Below are 22023 nucleotides of genomic sequence, written 5' to 3' on the forward strand. Positions count from 1 at the left end.
CCCTCAGGATTATTGCCTCCCCAGAAGGACTTCCCGCCTTTCTTGCCTCTGACAGGAGGGGGCTGCTGTTTAGACACCTTGTCTTAGCTGCCGGGGCTGGTTCCGATGTCCTAGGCTGACGAGGCTGTTGTTGTTGAGGCGCTGGAGGTTTGTAGGGTCTGGATGCAAGCGCCTATGGAGGAGCGAACCGTAATTCGCTTTCTCCACCTCTCAGCTGTCCGTTCCCTGTCCTTGGTCTCAAAACAAGGTCTTTCCAAGAGTGGAAGAGTGTCTGAGCTTGCCGACATCCATGGTTGGGACTTCCGAGAGGAACCTCTCGGTCACTGCATCTCAATGCTTCAACATCGAGTTTGCCCACAAGTTCGAAACTTGGTGAGCCGGGAAACGAGGTGCTCATGCTCGAGAGGAGGAAAGTTTCCATGACCTTCCTGGAGCTCTCCTTGGACAAATTCTCGGATTGCAACAGGATGCCCAAAGATCCAAGCCAGACAACCAGCCACGAAGTGGCATGCATGGCACACTTTGCGGCTTTCTTCTAGCTTAAAATCTCCAAAGACGAGAATGTCACCTGCCAGGCGGAGAACTTCTCGAGAGAAGAACTCCCTGGGGAGACCCTTCCACGGAATGGTGGAGAGGAAGGGCTAAAACCAGGTTCCCCCATGATCTCGAAGTACCTCCTCTGCTGACGGCTGACAGACGCAGTGTCAGCGACTCCCGCTAGGGGAAAGGGAATCGAAAGATCCTGAGGAGTAGAGATGATGGAGCCTGCCCGAAAGGAAGGAGAAGAATGTTGCCCAGACCTCTCTGAAGATCCTTCCTGCTCTTGTATGTGCCATGCTCTGCGTTTACAGGGAGAAGATCGTGAACTGGAAGTACGCGCCCCAGAAGACTCGCCAGGTTGGCCGTGTTGCGGTAACCCGACGGGAATAGCGGTCGAAATTACCCTGGCGCTCGCGCGATGGCAAATCGTTGGTTCGCGCGCGGGCGAACGTGGGCGTGCAGGGGAAAGTGCGCGTGGGCGCGCAGGTGAGGGCCAGCGCGGTTGAAAGGACGAGCGCTGGAAGTCGGGAGACCGATGGCGAGCGATGGCGCATTCGGCGAGCGATGGCTCGCTGGAGGGAATCGCGCTGGCGCTCGCGCGATGGAAAATCGCTGGTTCGCGCGGACGTAAGGGCGAGCGCAGGCGGCCGGGAGACCGATGGCTCGTAGGCGGGCGAAGGCGCGTGGGCAAGCGCACACCGCCTTGAGTGTGAGACAGTTTCTGACCAAGAATGGCATGACCCTACTGACCCACCCTCCCTATTCACCCGATCTTGTCCCTGTGACTTATTTTTCCCCCCCCGAATGAAGAAAGTCCTCAAAGGAAAACGTTTAGCAGACATCGAAGAGGTTAAGAAGAAAACGTCAGAGTCATTAAAAAAAATAACTTCACAAGAGTTCCAGAACTGCTTTCAACAGTGGAAAACACATCTGGACCGGTGCATAGCTTCAAATGGAGAGTACTTTGAAGGTGATAAGACTATAAACATGTAACAATAGCTGAATAAAATTCTATGACACAATTCCGGTTACTTTTGGGTCCCCCCTTGTATTTCTTAAGTTGCTATTAATGATATTTTAATTATAAAATAAATTTTTGAATATACTTACCCGGTGAATATATAATAGCTGCAACTCTGCGGCTCGACAGACAACATACTTAAAAAACTCGCGAGCGATCGCTATGCAGGTTGCGGGTGTGCCCACCAGCGCCAACTGTCGGCCAGATACCACTCTCGAATGTAAACAAAACCTTCAATTCTTCTCGTCCCGCTGCGTCTCTATTGGGGAGGAAGGGAGGGTCGTTTAATTTATATATTCACCGGGTAAGTATATTCAAACATTTATTTTATAATTAAAATATCATTTTTAAATATTTAACTTAGCCGGTGAATATATAATAGCTGATTCACACCCAAGGAGGTGGGTAGAGACCAGAGTTAACTATGTTTACAGCGTATAAGCTAAGAGTTTTTTCATTTTGACAGTTATCAATATAACAAAACCAAAATAAATAGGTACCTGGTAAGGAAGTCGACTTAGACGATTACTCTGCCTTTTAAGTCTGTCTTCCTCACGGAGCCCAGCGATCCTCTTAGGATGCTGACAGACTCCCAGGAGCTGAAGTATCAAGGGCTGCAACCCATACAACAGGACCTCATCAAACCCCTAATCTGGGCGCTCTCAAGAAATGACTTTGACCACCCGCCAAATCAACCAGGATGCGAAAGGCTTCTTAGCCTTCCGAACAACCCATAAAAACAACATTAAAAAACATTTCAAGAGACAGATTAAAAGGATATGGAATTAGGGAATTGTAGTGGTTGAGCCCTCACCCACTACTGCACTCGCTGCTACGAATGGACTCAGTGTGTAGCAGTTCTCGTAAAGAGTCTGGACATCTTTCAAGTAAAATGACGCGAACACTGACTTGCTTCTCCAAAAGGTCGCGTCCATGATACTTTGCAGAGATCTATTTTGCTTAAAGGCCACGGAAGTTGCTACAGCTCTAACCTCGTGCGTCTTAACCTTAAGCAAAGATCGGTCTTCCTCACTCAAGTGTGAATGAGCTTCTCGTATTAACAATCTGATAAAATATGACAAACCATTCTTTGACATAGGTAAGGATGGCTTCTTAACCGAACACCATAACGCTTCAGATGTACCTCGTAAAGGTTTAGTACGAGCTAAATAGAACTTAAGAGCTCTAACAGGGCATAATACTCTCTCTAGTTCATTGCCTACGATCTCCGATAAGCTAGGAATATCGAAAGATTTAGGCCAAGGACGAGAAGGCAGCTCATTCTTGGCTAGGAAACCAAGCTGCAGAGAACAAGTGGCTTTTTCTGACGAAAAACCGATGTTCTTGCTGAAGGCATGAAGCTCACTGACTCTTTTAGCCGAGGCCAAGCATACCAGGAAAAGTCTTAAGAGTGAGATCTTTCAGGGAGGCTGAATGTAAAGGCTCAAACCTGTCTGACATGAGGAATCTTAGGACCACGTCTAAATTCCACCCAGGCGTAGCCAAACTACGTTCCTTAGAGGTCTCAAAAGACTTAAGGAGGTCTTGCAGATCTTTATTGTTGGAAAGATCTAAGCCTCTATGCCAGAAGACCGAGGCCAACATGCTTCTGTAGCCCTTGATCGTGGGAGCTGAAAGGGAGCGAACTTTTCTCAGGTATAAGAGAAAATCAGCGATTTGGGCTACAGAGGTACTGGACGAGGATACGGACACTGACTTGCACCAGTCTCGGAAAACTTCCCACTTCGATTGGTAAACTCTAATGGTAGAAGCTCTCCTCGCTCTTGCAATCGCACTGGCTGCCTCCTTCGAAAAGCCTCTAGCTCTCGAGAGTCTTTCGATAGTCTGAAGGCAGTCAGACGAAGAGCGTGGAGGCTTTGGTGTACCTTCTTTACGTGCGGCTGACGTAAAAGGTCTACTCTTAGAGGAAGACTTCTGGGAAAGTCTACCAGCCATCGAAGTACCTCGGTGAACCATTCTCTCGCGGGCCAGAGGGGAGCAACTAACGTCAACCTTGTCCCTTCGTGAGAGGCGAATTTCTGCAGTACCTTGTTGACAATCTTGAATGGCTTTTTTAAAATCCATAGATGGTGGAACTGCTCTAGGCTCATCTAAATCTGAAGGCTGATCCTCAGGCTGGGGTTCAGCAACGTCCTCATCTGAAAGTTCCTCATCTGATAACTGATGAGAAAACGGCAAAGGGGTAGGCAACGTTTGACCCGCAGCGTCCGGCCGCACTGGTGCATAAGTGACGGAGCAGGACGCAGCGTCCTGAAACTGCTGAACAGTCTGGGAACTGTCAACAACAACAGGTGCGCGAGGACGCACAGCATCCACCCGAGACTGTTTAGACCGTCTGGGTTGTGCAGTCAACACCACACTGGGTTGCGGAGGTTGACGCACCGCGTCAAAACAAGTCAACTTTGATGGTTGGTGAACGTCCTGAACGTCACCAGTAGCATCAGGGAGTTGCCTAACGTCAACGTGCGGCTGGAAATCCACACGGGACCACATCGGGGGAGGTACAACCCCAACTGGTTGACGCGAGAAAGCTACATCAACGTCAACAGGACGCACAACAGAACGCTTGGATGGCTGACGGCCAGTATCTCCATGAGAAAAACGGCTAGGTTCAACGGAAACCTTGTCTGCGTTATAGTCTTCCATAAGGGACGCAAGCTTAGACTGCATGTCCTGCAGTATAACCCATTTAGGGTCTACGGAAACGGGTGCGGTAACAGACGGGGTTAGCGACTGAGACGGCACAACTTTGCCTTTCTTAGGCGGCGAGCAGTCATCAGATGACGGCAACAGGTCCGAACTGTCCCAGTGACTACATCCGGGACGTTGGACTTGTCCTGAAGGGACCGACTTGCGTTTCAAAGGTCTAGAGACCTTGCTCCATGGTTTCTTACGTGAAACGCCTTCGGACGACGAGGTAAAAATGGGCTCTCTCGTCTTATGGTAGGGGCGATCTTGACGAGATCCGCCTGATACCAAAGAGGGAACGTCTGTTCGCTGATCAAGGCCTCTCGAACCCATAAGTCGTACGACATTGCTTCTCCCCTGGGCTTGGGAGCTTGCAAGAGGTCCCGGACTAGGTGAACGACAGGCACGAACAGACGAACCCTCGGTCGCAACACTGTTCACAACACTTTGCGTAACACTAAGCACTTTCCCACTTTCCGCCGTGGCACTTTGGCACTTGAGTTCCTTCACGTCAGCCATGAGTTGATTACGGTCACTTGCTAAAGCCTCAACTCTCTCCCCCAAGGCATGAATAGCACGCAACATGTCTTGCATAGACGGCTCCTGAGTGCTAGGAGGGGGGTTAGGAACAACCACTACAGGGGAAGGATTAGGTTCAGGGGCATGTGGAGAGGAAAAAATCTACGGACCTAGATGAACTTCTCCTTACCCTATCTCTCTCTAGTCTGCGTGTATATTTATCAAATTCGATCCAATCGAATTCCGAAAGGCCCACGCATTCCTCACACCGATCTCCCAATTGACAGGTTTTACCCCGACAATTGGAACAAACAGTATGAGGGTCGAGAGAAGCCTTTGGAAGACGCCTATTACAGTCCCTAGCATTACACTTTCGAAACTTAGGAACTTGAGAAGGGTCAGCCATTTTGAATTAGTCAAAGAAAATTCCAAAAACGATCTAAGTCATCAACAAATAATCCGTTTCAAAAAAGAGTTCAAGAGTTTATGTTGAAGAAAACACCTGTACTGCGAAAGCTCAAACCAAATTAAAGTACTTCACCAAATATGATGGGAAAACTCCAGGTTCTACAGCGAGTAAAAGTACGTCTTGTCGTCAACGTCGACAGAGAAGAATTGAAGGTTTTGTTTACATTCGAGAGTGGTATCTGGCCGACAGTTGGCGCTGGTGGGCACACCCGCAACCTGCATAGCGATCGCTCGCGAGTTTTTTAAGTATGTTGTCTGTCGAGCCGCAGAGTTGCAGCTATTATATATTCACCGGCTAAGTTAAATATTAAAAATTGGGGCATTCCGTCAAAAAATGCCTCACTGTAAAAGGTAACAAGGAGTCATAGCAATACGATTGATGTTCGCCCTTTAGCAGAAACTCGTGTGTCAACCGAGTGTGACCAAAGCAGGGACGACAAAGAGATGTTTCCCACTTTCGGGGCATCGTGTTATATCTCCAAGGAGATATGACATTCATTACTTCTTTCATTTTATTGCCCTCTAGACTATCCCAGTGCTGTTGCCAATTATTACAAAACAATTTCTTGATGGTAGGTAGGAAACCATTACAGGGAATGGGATACCTTCTTAGTAGCAATTCAGACGTGGCATTCTTCACCAGCAAATCTGCCTTCTCATTCCCAGACACACCTACATGTGCTGGAACCCAACAAAATCGAACCAGTATACCTCTCAGTCCAATAATAAAAAGCCATTATAAAATCTTTAAAACTAAAGGGTTACTGGAATTAAAAACTTCTAAAGCTTGAATGACACTCTTTGCATCACTAAAAATGGTAAAATTACCCTCCATCTCCAACGCTATTTTCTCAATAGCGGTAAGTATGCCGTACAGTTTGGCAGTAAATATGGAATCTGTTAAAGGAAGTGTACATATACAATTAAAATCATTACTATATACTCCAAACCCAATGCCAGCATCAGATTTTGAGCTATCAGTATATATAAAAGTCGATCCCCTATGTTCTACAACACGTTCCATAAAAAGAGACATGGATTCTGAGTCAGTAATATTCTTCTGAACTCCAATAAAGTAAAGATACCTCGAGTAATTTCCATGGAGGCATTGATGATACCTTAAATGGAAGCACCTTACTTCTTATTATATCAAGACTGTATATTAATTGTTTAACCCGAAAACCATAAGGTTTCGTAGATTGTGGGTGCCACTCAAAGTATGATGTGTGCTTGACAGTCAGGGAGGTTAAAGAATTAGGAAGCCTTTGTAACCTACACTAATAATGAACAATAAAAGACATCCGGTAAAGGTCTAAAAGTAATTCTCCAGTATCAACAAGGAGACTTGTGATAGGCGAAGTTCTAAACGCTCCTGTGGATAATCTAATACGAGCATGATGAATTGAATATAATATCTTTAATCGGCTTGGAGTGGCTGAAGAGTATATTTTACACACACAACTAATTTTTGAAAAAATTAGGGCCTTGTATAATTTTAAAATAGTATTGTGGAATTTAGATTTTAATGCTTTTTAGTGAAAAACCCATGAAAGCCTACAATCAAATATCAAGCCTAAAACTTTAGCTTCACTTACACATGGGATCCGCTGACCTTTAATGTATACATCCGGGTCTGGATGTGTTCCCCAAATACAACAGAAATGGACAACAACACTTTCCCAATGCCATTCTAGCTCCAGCAAATGATATGGAGAGATCATCAACAAATAGTGATGAGAGAATATCTTGAGGTATGAGTGAGGATATCCCATTAATGGCTAGTGCAAACAGGGTTACACTTAGCACACTACCCTGGGGAACTCCCTCTTCCTGACATTTCCTCTCAGATGAAGTTTCCCCCACTCTTACTTGAAAAAATCTATGAGAAATAAATGATTGAATGAACAATGGTAGCTCTCCTCGTAATCCCAAATTATGAATGGTTTTAAGTATACCATAACTCCCTGCAGTATTATACTGTATGCCTTTTCAAAGTAAAAAAAGACTGTTACATGATGCTATTTGGAAGCAAAGGCTTCACCAATAGAGGACTCAAGTCGTATCAACACATCAGTCGTTGACTGCATTTTTCTGAATCCACACTGAATATGTGATAAAATACCCTTCTTTTCCAGGTACCACATCAGTCTTGCATTGACCATCTTCTCCATGATTTCACAAAACAAGATGTCAATGCAATTGGTCGATACTTTGCTGCTAAAAACTTGTCCTTACAAGGTTTTAAAAAGGTTAAAATAATGGCTAGTTCCCAAACACTTGGATAACTTTGATCATGCCATATTCTACTAATAATGCTAAAAATAAATAACTGTATTAATAAGTACACGTTTAATCATTGCATATGGAATTCCATTGGGTCCAGGGGCTGTATCGTTACAAGTAGCAAGTGCGGAATCAAATTATCTTTCAGTAAAAGGAGAATTGTATAATACTTCTCTTCCTGTTGAGAAATTTAAAATTTTATCTACTTCAATGCGCCTATACTGGTGACTAGGAGCTGCTACATACATGCATGATACATTTTAGAGATGATCAGCCTGGGCATTGCTAACGTCATTTGCTTCAGTCACATACTGACCATTCACCTCCAACACTGGTGGTGGATTTAGGGTAAATTTGCCTGCAATCTTTTTTATTTTCCTCCATACAAAAGATGGTGGTGTTCTACTGTGGACTGAAGAAACAAGAGATACCCAAGATTGGCGCCTAGCTTCTTTCATGGCACGACAGAACTTATTCTACATCTTTTGTATGTTATTAAATTTTCCCCTGTACAGCATCTACGCAATCTAGTCATAGAGATTTTCTGGTGACTCTGTGCAAGACAGTTAATTCTGAAGACCACCATGGGACTGGTTGTCATTTGAATAATCCTGTGGTTTTGGGAATGAGATTGATTCCTGCTGTGTGGAGAGTTCCACTCAGTAAGTCAATGGCTTCATCAGTGATTTCAAATTGTTCTGCACTCAATTTCACTTAGCTCACTCTTGACCCCTTGAGACCAGGGCAAAGCCACACTGGCCTTCGAGGGTTTTTGAGTCCCAAAGACTCGGTCCAGGACCGTGTCTTTGCCCTCACGAGGAGGAATCTCTGGATCAGCAAACCCATTGAGATTCCTCACGAGGGTCAGAACCTGCCAGAACGCATGTTCTGATTCCTGCAGCCCTCCTCCTGAAGGGCTAGCAGCGAAGTCTCCTGTCCCCAAAGGCTCTTCTTGGGGGGACTCGTGGACGTTTTCCGAGTGCTTGGCTGGCTCCGGTCTAAGCCTTCATGATGACTTCGGCACAGTCTTGGAGTCCTTCGACTCCCTCCTGGGAGGGATGCAGGACTCCAACAACGATGGAGGGAGGTTCTTCTCCACCCCTACCCGATAAGACTTTTCAGCGCGAGGTGGGGTTTCCCTCATTGGTGCGATGGGGGAACGCCTCATCTCACGTGACTCCCCTGAGGACGGGAAATCTTTGTCCGAAGGGGAGGGAGAGAAAGTCTGGGGGCTTCAGCAGGCCTTCCTCAAGGACTTACGAGGATCCAGCTTCGCCCTCGGAGAAGTTACCACGTTCGAAACTTCTCTCTTCCTCTTCAGGGGAGTAGAAGCTGCCAATGATTTGTGGCCCAGCTCAGAGAGAACAGGCTTAAAGTCCTGCATGACCGCTCTGACCAGGGTCCCAAACCAAGGCTGCTGGCTGACGGCTGCGCTGTCAGAAACTCCCTCTGGAGGGAGGGGGATCGACCAATCCCTAGGAGGAGTTACCAAAGGGGGGTTCGCCTGAAAAGATGATGAAAGAGAAGAAAAGTCCCTGGACCTTTCCGGAACCTTCCCCGCTGCCGTGATGACCTGGCCGTGCGTTATCCTGCAGCCTCGCACGGGGGGGGGATATGATCACGCTAGGGAGCGTGCTGGTGCCCGCGAGGTGGGAAATGCCCTGGGTTGCGCGCGGGAGACTGTTGGCGCGCGCAAGCGGGCGAATGTTGGCGCGCCTGCGCGCGAGGGAGATGGCGAGGGTGCGCACAGGCGAGCAATGGCGCGAGCTGGAGAAAGCAGAAGGTGCGCACATCAGGCTCTGGAGATGGGCGTGGGCGCGCAGGGCACGCGTGCGCAACCTCGTGGGCGCGCGAATGTGTGCTGGTGAACACCGGCGAGCAGGGGAAGAAATTCACTTCCCTACTGCGCTCAGATCAGAAGATCGTGGGCGCGCAGGAGAGCGCTGGCGCACAGGAGAACAGTGGCGCGCAGCAGGTTGAAGGCGCACAGTAGCGCACTGGCGATCCGGAGAGCACTGACGGGCTTTAACAGGAACTTCCTCCGTAGAAGAGCGCTGGTGCACAGGTGAGCGTTGGCGCGTAAGGGACGTATGCACCAACTTGCGCATACGCCCTTGATGCCCCGAAGGGACCGTTGCCTATTTTACAACAGGATGCGTTGGCGCCCACAGCACGTCAGCAGCCAGGAACGGCGACGGCAGGTCAGCAGGTCTGACTGGAGGAAGGTAGGCGTGTCCCTTGTAAGGACAACCTTCCACCGAAGGAGATCGCGAACGATCTGCAGAGAGGTCCAGGGTTGTAGCTGGGAGTCGGAGAACGATGGCGAGGTTCCTCTGCGGCGGACTGCGGAGACGATGAACCGAAGAGGCGCCTCCTCACACCCATGTGAGGTGAAGGAAGGACTCTACGGCGAAGAGGAAGGCGGGCTTTACGCCTTAAGCACACTCTGGGGGCCGTGGGGTCAGTGGGCTGACCATCAGCAGTCCTCCGAAGAGGAGTCTCTGTGAGTGAACTCCCCCGAGGGGAAGAATCACCGGAAGGAGAGATCGTTGGACTTAGCTCCTCCCTCGAAGGATGAGCAGAGGGAGGAACTAAGCCTTCAGCTACAACAGGTTGATCACGAGGAGAGGTCTGAGATACCGCATCAGAAGCCTCTTCCACCACAACGTCGACGATAGACAGAGGATCAACCTCTGCCAAAGTCGGCGATTGTTTGACAGCGGCCCCCAACCGGATCATGTCAAACAAGGCTTCCTTGGAGGGCGAACCCTCAAGCCCCAAAGGAAGCCCAAAGCTGAAACAAATCATCATTAGACATGTAAAAATTTAAATCCTCCCCCGGAGGAGGAGGAGGAGCTGCCTCGCTATAGGAGGCAACTCCATCTCCCAAACCCCGAGATCGGGCAACAAAACTATGGCCTACGTTACCACTCGACAGTTTCTCGGAAGAAACCGATCGAGCGGGAGCTTCGGAGGAGGTTTGGGCCACGGAAGAAGAGCCCTTAGGATTTTCTCCTTTCAAAGAAACCTTCGAAGGAGAAATATCCCGTCTGGACTTCTTCTTCCGTCGCCGAGAAAACCTCTCCCACTGGGAGGTAGACCACTCCCTACACTTATTATTTCTATCACACCGCTGGCCCCTACAATAAGGACAAAGGGTGTGAGGGTCCGTATCGACCGCCGACATAAACGTGCCACAAGGGCGGTCGGGTAATCCAGGAAACTTTCGCATAATACCAGAGGCCAACTTCACGCACACCTGTAAAAGGAAAAGCAAAAAGCATTAAATGGCTGTCAGGAAGGCGAGGGTGAAAGCGGACACGCCCAACTGCCACCCGAGCCGAGAACAAAGTGAGCTCGAGCACAGGTGTGTGTGAGGGGGGGGGGGGGGAGCAAGCCACCCTCCCTAACCCCCGCTACCTAGCGGTGGGGTAGTAAACCCTCGTTAAAATTCTAATGGCTCATCATTTCAGCTACGCTGAAAGTAATAACCCATATTAAATAGCGTGGTTTGTATGTCAGTTACGGAACAACTGTTCCCTTCATTTAATTCAATACCCACATGTACATATTAAGTTTTATGCAAGAATTACTTGTTTTCTTATAAACCCTCCTCATTTTTACACACGTCATTCACGAATTCTTCTTGATCTGACCCTTCTAATATGTACCCATTCTTTTATGCAATACCCACATGGGCATATTGCGTTTTATCCTACCCATTCTTTTAATACCATATGTTTATGCAATACTGTACCCACTTGGACATATTTTTCACCGTAGTTATTCAAATATACAGTACTACGAGACTTTACCGCTCTAATAACGTTATTTATTCGTTGATGCAATACCCACTTGTATATTTCTCTTTGTTTCCATACCCTTTTCAACCGTTTCTCCCTTATTACAGCATTTCAATTCATTACCTTTAAATAATATTTATTATTCTCTTCATTTTAACTTGCTATTTTCCTTCATACCTGTTGTTATTGCCTTATCACACCCAGTTTCCATATAAAAACTCTGAACAAGTTTCCCATGCAAGTTCATTCAAGAGGTTGATTTCCCCTACCCTTTCCTTATCTCTTCAAGTGCTCGCATCAGTCCCTTCCCAAGCCTTTTTCCCTGTAAAACCATTGTCCGCGTTAAACCTTTGTTTGTATTCTACTCCTTTCAAGTGCTATTATGGAACTTCCTGTACAAATGTGTAATGGTTGTAGTTATCCGTACTTAGAAGCCGCAGGGACGTTTCAGGATATTACCATGGCACACCAGATGTAATGAACACTTTCGCCTCTACCCTCCGCCACCTCCAGTACAGCAACAGTTGCTAGAAGACCCCATCCTTCAATGTCCCGACCATAAAGTAAGTCATTATTTTTCCTTTAAGTTTAATACCTGGTTGGTGAATGCAGTTCATTATTAAAGTTAGATTGATGTTAGCGTGTGCAGCTCAACATTACCCCTTGTCAGTACATACAAAGCTTGATGTTTATATTTTTCGGCGAACGAAGCAAGCCTACTGCAAAACAAATACCCTTTAGATTTAGGGTAAAACTTTTTTGGTATTATTGTTCTGTATTACAGGGCAATGTAACCTAGGGAGAAAACTACTTATTCCTATAAAAAAATTTCCGCTCTCTTTGAAAATGACACTCGTTCCCGTCGCAAATGAACTTTCAAAAATATATATATATCTACATCCAACGATAATGGGGGACCCCCAGTGGGAACGTGGGGTTTTGGGTGGGGAAAACATACTGGGGAAAAGGTACATAATGGTAAAACAAGCCTTTTCTTCTCTATACATTACCTTCTTGGATGTATAATAAACCGATGAAAAACTACGGTAATATTGAGCTGCGCAATCTAACATTAGTAATGTTAGCGTAACATGCTAACATTAGCAGTGTTTTTCATTTATTTTTTGTCACTCTACGGGACGGTTGTAGTCGCTCTCGTTCATTCATTTGTACATAGCAGGTTTCGACCTTCTGCGCATAAACCCCTACCCCCTGCGCATAGACTCCTCCTCCACCAATAGGATTTCTTCTTCTCTACCCGCCAAATTTAACTATTCAACTTTACCCGCTTTACTCAAGTATATGACTTGATCCAGTACAACTACTGTATACCATTCCTTTTATGTAATACCCTCGTATACATAGTATCTTTGACCCCAGTATTACTCGTTTTATTATCCAATACCTTATAAAATCACCTCATTTCATATACCCATTAAATATTATTCATCATACACTCAATTTTATCTTGCTATATCACTTTTATACATTTTGTTATTACCTTGTCATGCCCCGATTTCACATAAATATTTGCTCTGGACAAGTTTCCCATTCTAGTTCATTCATGTTTACTCTCTAGACTCCGCTGTTTTTCTGTTAGCCTATCATGAACCCATACGTAAGGAAAGTTTGCACAGGGGGTGGGGGTTAATATTTCCCTACACCCTTCCCTTATCTCTTCATACCCCTTCCAACAAATCCTTTTCTGTGGAAACCTTCGTCCTAGTCAGGTCTTTGTTATTTCAAGTGAGGTTTTTTTTCGTATTTTGCGTTGGAAGTTATAGAAACTTGTAACGGCTGCAGTATTCCATACTTAAAAATCATTTGCTAAATTTCATGACGATTTTTTTGATACATCATCTAATGTTGATAATTTCCTTAAATCACATACTGTAATACCCCAACGTTTAGTGTCCCAAGTGTCGTTAATAGAAGTTAACACGTCACAAGTGACACACAAGTTTCGTCGTCCGGGTCATAAAAGTAAATCATTAATTTCTTTAATTTAAATGTTTTTAGCATGCGCAGCTCAACATTACCACTTGCCAGTACAAGTTTGTGACCTGGGAAGGGGGTCCGGGTGCTTGCCCCCCCCCCCCCCCCCTAGGAGTTGTGACCTGGGAACTCCTAGGGTAGGTCAGATGGGTTTGTTAGGTTCTGTACCCTTTTATATAGTGTAAAGGGTATGTGGAAAAATGCTTGGTTAATGTCTACGAGAGGGCCGCATGAAGATATCAGTGATATTCAATTTATTTTTACTAGAATGTGTAGGAATGTATGTAAATAGTGGTATACGAGTGAGATAATTTAGTGAAAATCAATAATAGTCGAAATATCGACGATCAAACTCACGCTACTCTTGTCTTCCTCCCAGATTTTTTCTAAGTCTGTTGTTATTGTTGACTATGTCTTGTTTTTGCTCAAATGAGCCCTGTAACCACTATAATCTGCAGACAAACTAGTCTACTATGAAGTCTTACACGTTTGGCCAATCACAGCGCCTATCCACCAAGACGTCATACATGTTTGGCCAATCACAGCGCGACAATACATTATCTTACCCAGGCATTTCATTTCGTTCTTAGACATGGAGGCCATAGCAAGCATGTCATCTCATGTTGCACAAGAAGTTGAAATTCCATCTTCTTGTCCTGACTGTTTCCTAACTTACAATGAATTTGTTGTAACTTATTCGGGGAATATTGAAAAACTAGTGGATTTGTGCCAGAGACACAATTTAATTTTACAAAATAAAAATTGTCCCGCATGTCAAGGAACCTTCGCAACGGCTTCACGTTTTCCTCAAAGCAGCAGCACATCTTTATCAACCAACAGGTTAAGGTAAGCTTCATTAATTTATGGAGTATATTATAATGGTGATAGTATAACGATGTATACAGCAGTACCATCACTTTGGATTTGGTTTGATGGATGTGTTAGGTAGTGTCCTTAAGGGGGGTTCGCAGGGGGGGGGCTCCCCGTAGGGGTACAGGGCCCTTAGGCTAGGTTAGGTGGGTGTATTAGGTTCGGTGGTGCCCTGAAAATCACTGTGGCCTTAAGGGGGGGGGGGTCGAAGGGGGGGGGGGCAGAGCCCCCCCTCCCCCGGTAGGCCTAGGTAGGGGTACAGGCCCCCAGGGTAGGTTAGTTGGTTGTAATAGGTTCCATAGTGCCCCAAAAAATCACTTTTCTCCTCCTCCCCCCACCCAAAAACCCCGCTTCCCACTGGGGTCCCCCATAATTGTAGTAATAGGTTTATGCTTACATTCTGTGTGTAAGAGTTAAGTATTAGTTTCTCTTTTATTCATTTCCTCATGTTTCTATGCACTGTGCAACAATAATCTGGTTGTTTTTTGCTGTTTTTCGTCGTTAATACTTGAAAAACGGGTGCGGCCTTCTCCTAGACATTTACCAAATGCTTTAAAATACACATGCTAATATTAGCGTAGCATTGCTAATGCTAGCAATGTTAGCGTAAAATTGCTAATGTTAGCGTGCGCAGTACATACGTTCTTGATGAGTGAAGTGAGGACAGAATTTAAACATTTTAAGAGAAAATATATGTTTTCCTGTAGAAAATAAAGTAATTTAACCGGTGTTCCCCTTCATTTCATCCGCAACAACAACAACCAGTTCGGCTACTTAAGTTAGTCAAACTGGTTGTTCTGATTGTTTGCGTTGAAATGAAGGTCAAATTCGGTTAAATCACATCATTTCCTACAGGAAAATACATTTTCTGTTCGAAATGAGAATCTGTAATACAGTACAACTTTACCACTTTTCTTTAAACAGAAGATATGTTTTCCTGAAGTAAATAATGTGATTTCACCGAATTTAGCTTCATTTCACCACAACCAAACTGAATTGCCAGGTCGACTGACTTCTTTGTGATAAGTTAGCCAAACTGTTTGTTTTGTTTGTTTGCGATTGAAATGAAGGACAAATTCGGTAAAATCGCGTTAGTTACTACGGTAAAACATATATTTTCTGTTCAGAATGATTCTCCGACAGTAAAACTTTACCGACCCCTTACCGTGGGCGAACTGTCTGTAACTCGACTCATAAATGTGCAAGATTGCGAGTAGAAATAATATGTGCTTCATGTATTTGACTAGAAATTTAAGTATCGCGTATTTACCCAGGCTATGAAAGACTAACTTAGTGATAGAGGCTACCAGTAGCCTAATAAGTTTGGCACTTTACAAAATGTCATGCCTATTATCAGTAGTCTAAAGATCCCTATCATTGCCTGATAAGAAACATTTTAACAATCTAATAAATTAACTTACCATTGTTAAAAAATATATTGAATTGTCCTTTCCTAATGTTGTGGGTTAGAAAGTTGGAACCAACAAGATGCTTGATGAACTTAAGTTAAATTACTGACCAGTGGTCAACAGTCACCACCACAATTTCCAAAGGTTTAGGTTCACGTTCCGGGACGAGACATAGCCTTTACAACGGCGCCTCCAAAGTTTATCTTCTTGTACTGTTTTGTCCAAAGGTTTTGTCTTTTCTTCCACATCAGGTTTAATACTTTTTTCTTCTCTATATTTGTCTCACTAAATAAAAATAAACCTAATATTTTCTTTAAGTCTTCGTCGTATGGTTGTTGTAGCCTAATTACTTCATTCCTTTCTTTTCTATTTCCTGGCAAAACAAAAAATGTATCAAATCTTCCTCCTCATTTTCACAAAAATTACAGTTTACATTCCCCTCATTGTGTCTATTTACAATATTTAGTTTTGTTTCAGTGGAACCAGACTTTGAGATCTTAAAAACACATAAACTCATCACTTTTGATGTTAATATAAATTGCACCAGAGTATTGAAAAAATGGATCACACATAGGGAACGGGAAAATTTTGATGCTGAGAATTTTGTTAAAGCTAGTGTAGTGCAAATGTCTTGTGAGAACATACATGTGAACATATGGTAGACAGAGAATGTGTTGGTGTTATACCAAGAAATATAACGACAATTTTGGAAAAATGTACGATACCATGTGTCCCATAAAGAACAAACAAATAGTTGTACGCGAAAATGTTAGATGGTATAATAGTGAGCTATTAAAGGCAAAAAGACACAGACGTAAGATGGAAGGTAGATGGGAAAGAGCCAAATCCTCAAAAGCCAGAAATCTATATAATAAGGCCAGAAATGACTATAACATCCTGTTAGAAAAAAACAAAAAGAAAATTCTACAACGGCGAATGTAAAAAAAAATCAATAACATGAAGGACTTTCACAAAAACCTAGATGATTTGATGGGATTAAAGAAAAAATATGTCTTGCCTGACAATGTTTGTGCAGAGAGATTTGCTATATTCTTCAATGAAAAAATTGATAAAATCTATAGAGGTTTCCCCCAAAATCACCTGGAAGGACAGTCAGCTATGCCAGTGAAGGAGGGAAAGAAGTTAATAAAATTTAAGGAAATAAATATGTGCGACTTGTTAAAGGTTATGAGAGAGATGAAGAATACATATTGTGGAAACGACCCTTTCCCAAACAGTTCAATAAGTGAAGCTCCAAACAAGCAAGTTGTATATAATATTTATCTGAACATAATTAACCTAAGTATATCACAATCCTGTTTCCTATCAATTTACAAAGGAAAAGTTGATGTAAACGAGGCCCATTTCAAATTTATCCTACATGTCAAAGCTTATTGAAAAAGTCATAAGTGAGCAATTATGGGCGCATATTGATGAGTTAGAGGTATTCCCGGAAAATCAATCGGCCGACAGAGCTAATCATTCCACAGAAACTACCTTATGCTCAATAATGAATGATATGATAGGTCTTCTTGATGAGGGAAAGTGTGGAATTTTGATTATGTTAGATCTTAGTGCTGCTTTTGACACTGTTGTGCACGAGTACTTACTTGACGACTTAAAGTCTACTGGAGTGACTGAGGAAGCACTTAAAATTTTTGCGAAGTTACTTAGTGAATAGGAAGACTATTGTAGAAGTTTCTGGAAACCGATCCAGTGAGAGAATTCTTATGAAGGGTGTACCACATGGTAGTGTTCTGGGCCCTATCTTGTTTAACATATATACTATCGAGCTATCACACATCTTGAAAAAACAAGAAGTGGGCTTTAAACTATATGCAGATGATACTCAGTTTTACCTCTCAATTTTAACAACACAAGATACAGAGAAGAAAATTGATGAGATAATGACTGGATGCAGAGGAAAAAGCTCAAATTAAATGATGATAAAACAGAATGTATGTTCTTTGGCACAAAGGTGGCTTTGAAGAATTACCAGTTAATTCAAAGTATAAAAATCGGTGATGCTGATGTTGGGATTGTGCCTGTTGTGAAAAATTTGGGTATACTGATAGATTGTAATTTGTCAATGAGGGACCAAATTGTGAACCCAATGAAAGTGTGTAACTATCACCTGAGAAACATAGCATTTATTAGAAAATATTTAACAGAGGGCAGTACAAAAAAAAATAGTGATGAGTCATGTAATATCAAGGCTTGATTATTGCAATTCTCTGTACTACAAATTGCACAATACACTACTAAGAAAGCTTCAAAATGTGCAAAACCGAGCGGCTAGACTGATAAAAGGCATTAAACTACGGGAGAGAATAACTCCTGCATTGATCGATCTACATTGGTTACCTGTTAAGGCTAGAATTGAATTTAAGATTTGCTTGTTGACCCACAAAGGACTTACAAGTGATAAGCCTAAATATCTTCGTGATTGCTTGGTCCCCTACCCTGAAGCTACCAGCGCCGCTGTAAGAGTTAGACATGCTGATAACCCACATAGGCTATTCGAAATTGGTGTGAATCATGCAATAGGAGGAAGAATGTTCAGTTATGCTGCACCGAGACTCTTCAACGACCTTCCACTCGATGTCAAGAATAGCAAAAATGTGGCAGCTTTCAAGAAAAACCCGAAGACTTATCTTTTTAGAAAGTGTTGTAATAGTGACCTGAAAACTATTAAGCCTGAATACAAATGCTAGCGAAATAACTGATAAGATACAGAGCAAAATATTAACTGGAAAGAAATTATTTTTTCACACAACAAGGCCCGCCTGAACAGACTTTTAGTGTCTGACGGAGGGCGAGAAATAAACTCGTAAAAGTAAAAGTAAGTATTAGTTCTTGCTCTAAAAAATATCACTGAAGCAAATGTATTGTCACAAAGTAACTCTTCTTTAATTTCTTTCTTCCACGTTCTATATATTTCTAAGCTCACTTTACTTTCTATTTCTACTTTCCACTTTTCAGTATCCCACTTTCTGGTTTCCGATTTTATTTCTGCCTTGTTCATTCTTCTTAACTGTCTTATGCCTAAACTTAATTCTTCCAAATACTTTGCAGGTTGTTTCCACCATCTTCCTTCTTTTTCTTGAATATCCTGGATAATTATTTTCAGTATTTCCTTCTTTCCATTCAGGGTACGATTCAAGTACTGCAGCTTCCCACCCATCACCCTTGCTTTCATAGAAGATGCACCTATCTCCCCTCTTAGAGTAGTATTAGCTATGCTTTTAGTGGCACCTAAAATCTTCCTGTATACCCCATTCTCTATTCTTTGTAGTTTCTCTATTTCAGTTTCTGTTAGATTTATAATACTTGTTCCACACAAAATAGATGGTAAAGCAATACTTTTCCAGAACGTTTTTCCTATCATTACTTTATTGCAACTTTTTTCTATAACTGAATATGTTAGATTAGCTAATTTTTTTGCCTTTTCTATCATTACCCTTTTCTGAGTTTTAAATATATTCCTAGTATTATCTAGCTTTATTCCTAAGTATGTTAAACTTTCTACTACTTTGATTCACTCTATGTTATTTGGCTTTTCTTTCATTTTGAAAATCATAATATTACTCTTTTCTTTATTAATTTCTAACCCACATTTTCACCAGTTTCTACTAATATCTGGATGTTACGCTTTGCATTATGTATATCCTGTGTAATTATTAAGGCATCATTGTAGTGGTTTGCGGACTGTGGCCAAAGGTAGCACCCAAACTGCCTAGTATCCGAATGCCGACCACAACCCGACGTTCACTACACAACAAACATACAATGGTGGAATACCCAAAAACCTAAGTAACAGTTCATGAAAACGGAGCACTGGGCACCACCCCTTGATTTATAATGGGCAAGGGGACCCAGCTAGATCCTGATTACCCTTTTGCTTCTCCTGCCTTTAGCTTGCTGATCATAAGTAAAAGTATAAGAACATCAGGTGAAAGGGAACATTTATTAATTAATAACGGGACACAGTGTGGGAGGAAATAATTATGATAAATTACAGTACTTATGAGAGAGATTAAAAAACAGTGGCTGAGAAGGGGAGCACATTGGTGTAAGGAACTGGAATGATATGCTGTATTCATAAAACAAAAAATCTTTTTTGGGCTCAAGCCATGTCATCGTGATGGAAGTTCCGTAAAGCAGCTTCCTAAGGGATATATGTACTACAGTGATATTCCCAGAGAATTTTACCTTTAGGTATCCAGAATTCTAACTCCTGGTGCGAACATCCTTAAAATTTCTCCAAAGGATATCGCATAATATCAGCGGATGCATTCTTGACACGCCTCTATAGCAATCTGCTCCCCAAACAGCGTTTTGGCTTCGAGGAAGATGTGGCAAAAGGGAGCCGTCCAAAGGCTCTCCCCGCTCTCGTAATACTATTGGGAATACAACAGCGCCATTCCCACTACGGCGGACATTCCTTTTTTTGTAGCGATCTCGCTCGGTGATATTTCCTGGTGATCTAACTTTTTGATCGTTTTACAGGATTATTATTATGCTTTCTCCATCTTCTTCCGCCTCTGGAAAGTTGAGTATCGGGTCTTTACTATGAGTATATTTTAGCTCCTGTTTCACAATGAAATTAGAGTATTTTATTGTGTTTATGAGCTAGGCCAGTTACTGGAGGCGCCATGGCGCCGTCGTTCGTTTGGCATGTGTTATTTAGATAGCAGAACGACTTCCAGTTTTTAATAGCTTTATTTAATTATTTTAATTATTTAGCTATTTAGGCAATTATTCTTGTAAAGTTTCGATAATGTGCATAATTTTTGTTTCCCCCTTTTCTCTGTCGATCATATAGTTAGAGTTTCGGTGATTTAGGTAACCGAGATCTCGTATAGCCTAGGTAACCTTACCTAGACGTTTTACTATACGTTCAGACTTTCCCCGGTTACCCTCGTGTATTTTTTTCATTCAGTGGAGACTGATACCTCCTAGAATGTTATGAAGCATTACACGTCTCTTCGGAGACTTAAGGGTAATCTCTTTCCCTCTGAGTGTAGCCTCAGGCTACAACCCTAATAGCCGTGCCTTGAATTTTATTCAGACATGGTTAACTTAGGGTTTATCCTGCCTCTTCCCTTAACCGTTGGTTGTGGTATACCATCAAGTTTTGGGATTTAGTCAGAATCTCAGAGTATTTAGTCTTATGTCGGCGACCTGCTGGCAGGGCGAATGGGTTGTAGGATACCATCATTCCCCTGCCGGCCAGGTGGCCGGCAACGGAGGTTAGCCCTCATTAGCCGCACTTGAAGTTATGGTAGGATACCATCTTCTCCTTGCGACTAAAAGACTAGTCCTATGCCACAGTTCTCTGGGCTGAAGAGTAATTTTCTTTAGCCTAGGATACGTGGCACTGGAACTCTGTTTCTTCTTTGTTTAGAGGAGGCGGCAGTGCCGCCATCCCCTTAATTGTGTCGGCAATCTCTTAGATGGAGAACTGAGTCTCTCCTGTTCCCTGGGATTCTGCCGATACCGAAACAGACTTTCTTTTACAGGTGGTAGGACTGACAATTTTTGCCAGTTCCTTTCACACTCGTTACAGGACCCTGTTTCCTACCCCTCTGTCCACTTTTGATGGCTGAGCCATTGTCTTTCTTTAGGCTGGCATCTTGCAACCTTACCTTTGCTGGTAGGTTGCTGGAGCCAGCCAGACTCCCTCTCTAGTCATGTCTTTGGCTGACGGCAGAGCATACTGCCGCCAACCACATCATCTGTCGGCAATTGCTGGCCTAGCCGGCAACTGCCGGCGACCATAATGGCCGTGAGAGGGAAGTCCCTTCTGTTCCCAAGGTTCTTCAGTCCTCCCTTGGACTGCTGCTACAGGTACTGCCGGCCAGGCCGGCACAGATAGTGCTGACTCAGTTGGCAGCACGCCGACTGTACTGGTACTGCTGGACTTGCCGGCCGGCAGTGTATCGGCGGTACCTTGTCGGCAATAGTACTGTAGCTGCATGAAAGCCTGAATGGTACATTCTGCCCTTCTATTAGAACCTTCTTTCTGGAAAAAGGCAGTCAAATTAGACGTTTACATCCTTAATTACTGTATACATTCACAGTAAGGAGTAGCCTTTTTTCCATGCTATCTCTCTCTCTCTCTCTAGCTATTATGCCGGGTATGCTGGCAAGACCTAGCTATGCCAGCTACATGCCGGCTGAACTACTGTATATTTATACAGGTGCCAGCATATCTGCATTATAGAATATACTGCAGATAGAAAACTACTATATAGTTTATACTAGTAGTTATTTCCAATATATTTTGGATATCCAACATAGGCATTTGCTGAGCCCAATCCTATATTGAATGAATATGATTTCTTCAATATCCTGATTAGAAATCAGTATTAGGATTACCCTACAATATTAAACACTTCAAGGC

General features: G+C 43.4%; 1 protein-coding gene across 2 annotated transcripts in view; it reads right to left on the reverse strand.

Annotated features, from left to right (window-relative positions):
- Positions 1-15793, reverse strand: part of LOC137640017 (translation machinery-associated protein 16) — a 166278-nt gene extending 150485 nt beyond the window's left edge. Inside the window, exon 1 of one of the 2 annotated variants that reach the window (XM_068372376.1) lies at positions 15630-15793. In XM_068372376.1, coding sequence (XP_068228477.1) covers positions 15630-15632 — 3 coding nt within the window. In that variant the 5' untranslated portion in view covers positions 15633-15793. The remainder of the gene's footprint in view (positions 1-15629) is intronic. The other variant, XM_068372377.1, reaches the window with a different exon arrangement.
- Positions 15794-22023: the final 6230 nt, after the last annotated feature.

The sequence above is a fragment of the Palaemon carinicauda genome, chromosome 4, assembly GCF_036898095.1.
Source record: "Palaemon carinicauda isolate YSFRI2023 chromosome 4, ASM3689809v2, whole genome shotgun sequence".
NCBI classification, from domain to species: Eukaryota; Metazoa; Arthropoda; class Malacostraca; order Decapoda; family Palaemonidae; genus Palaemon; species Palaemon carinicauda.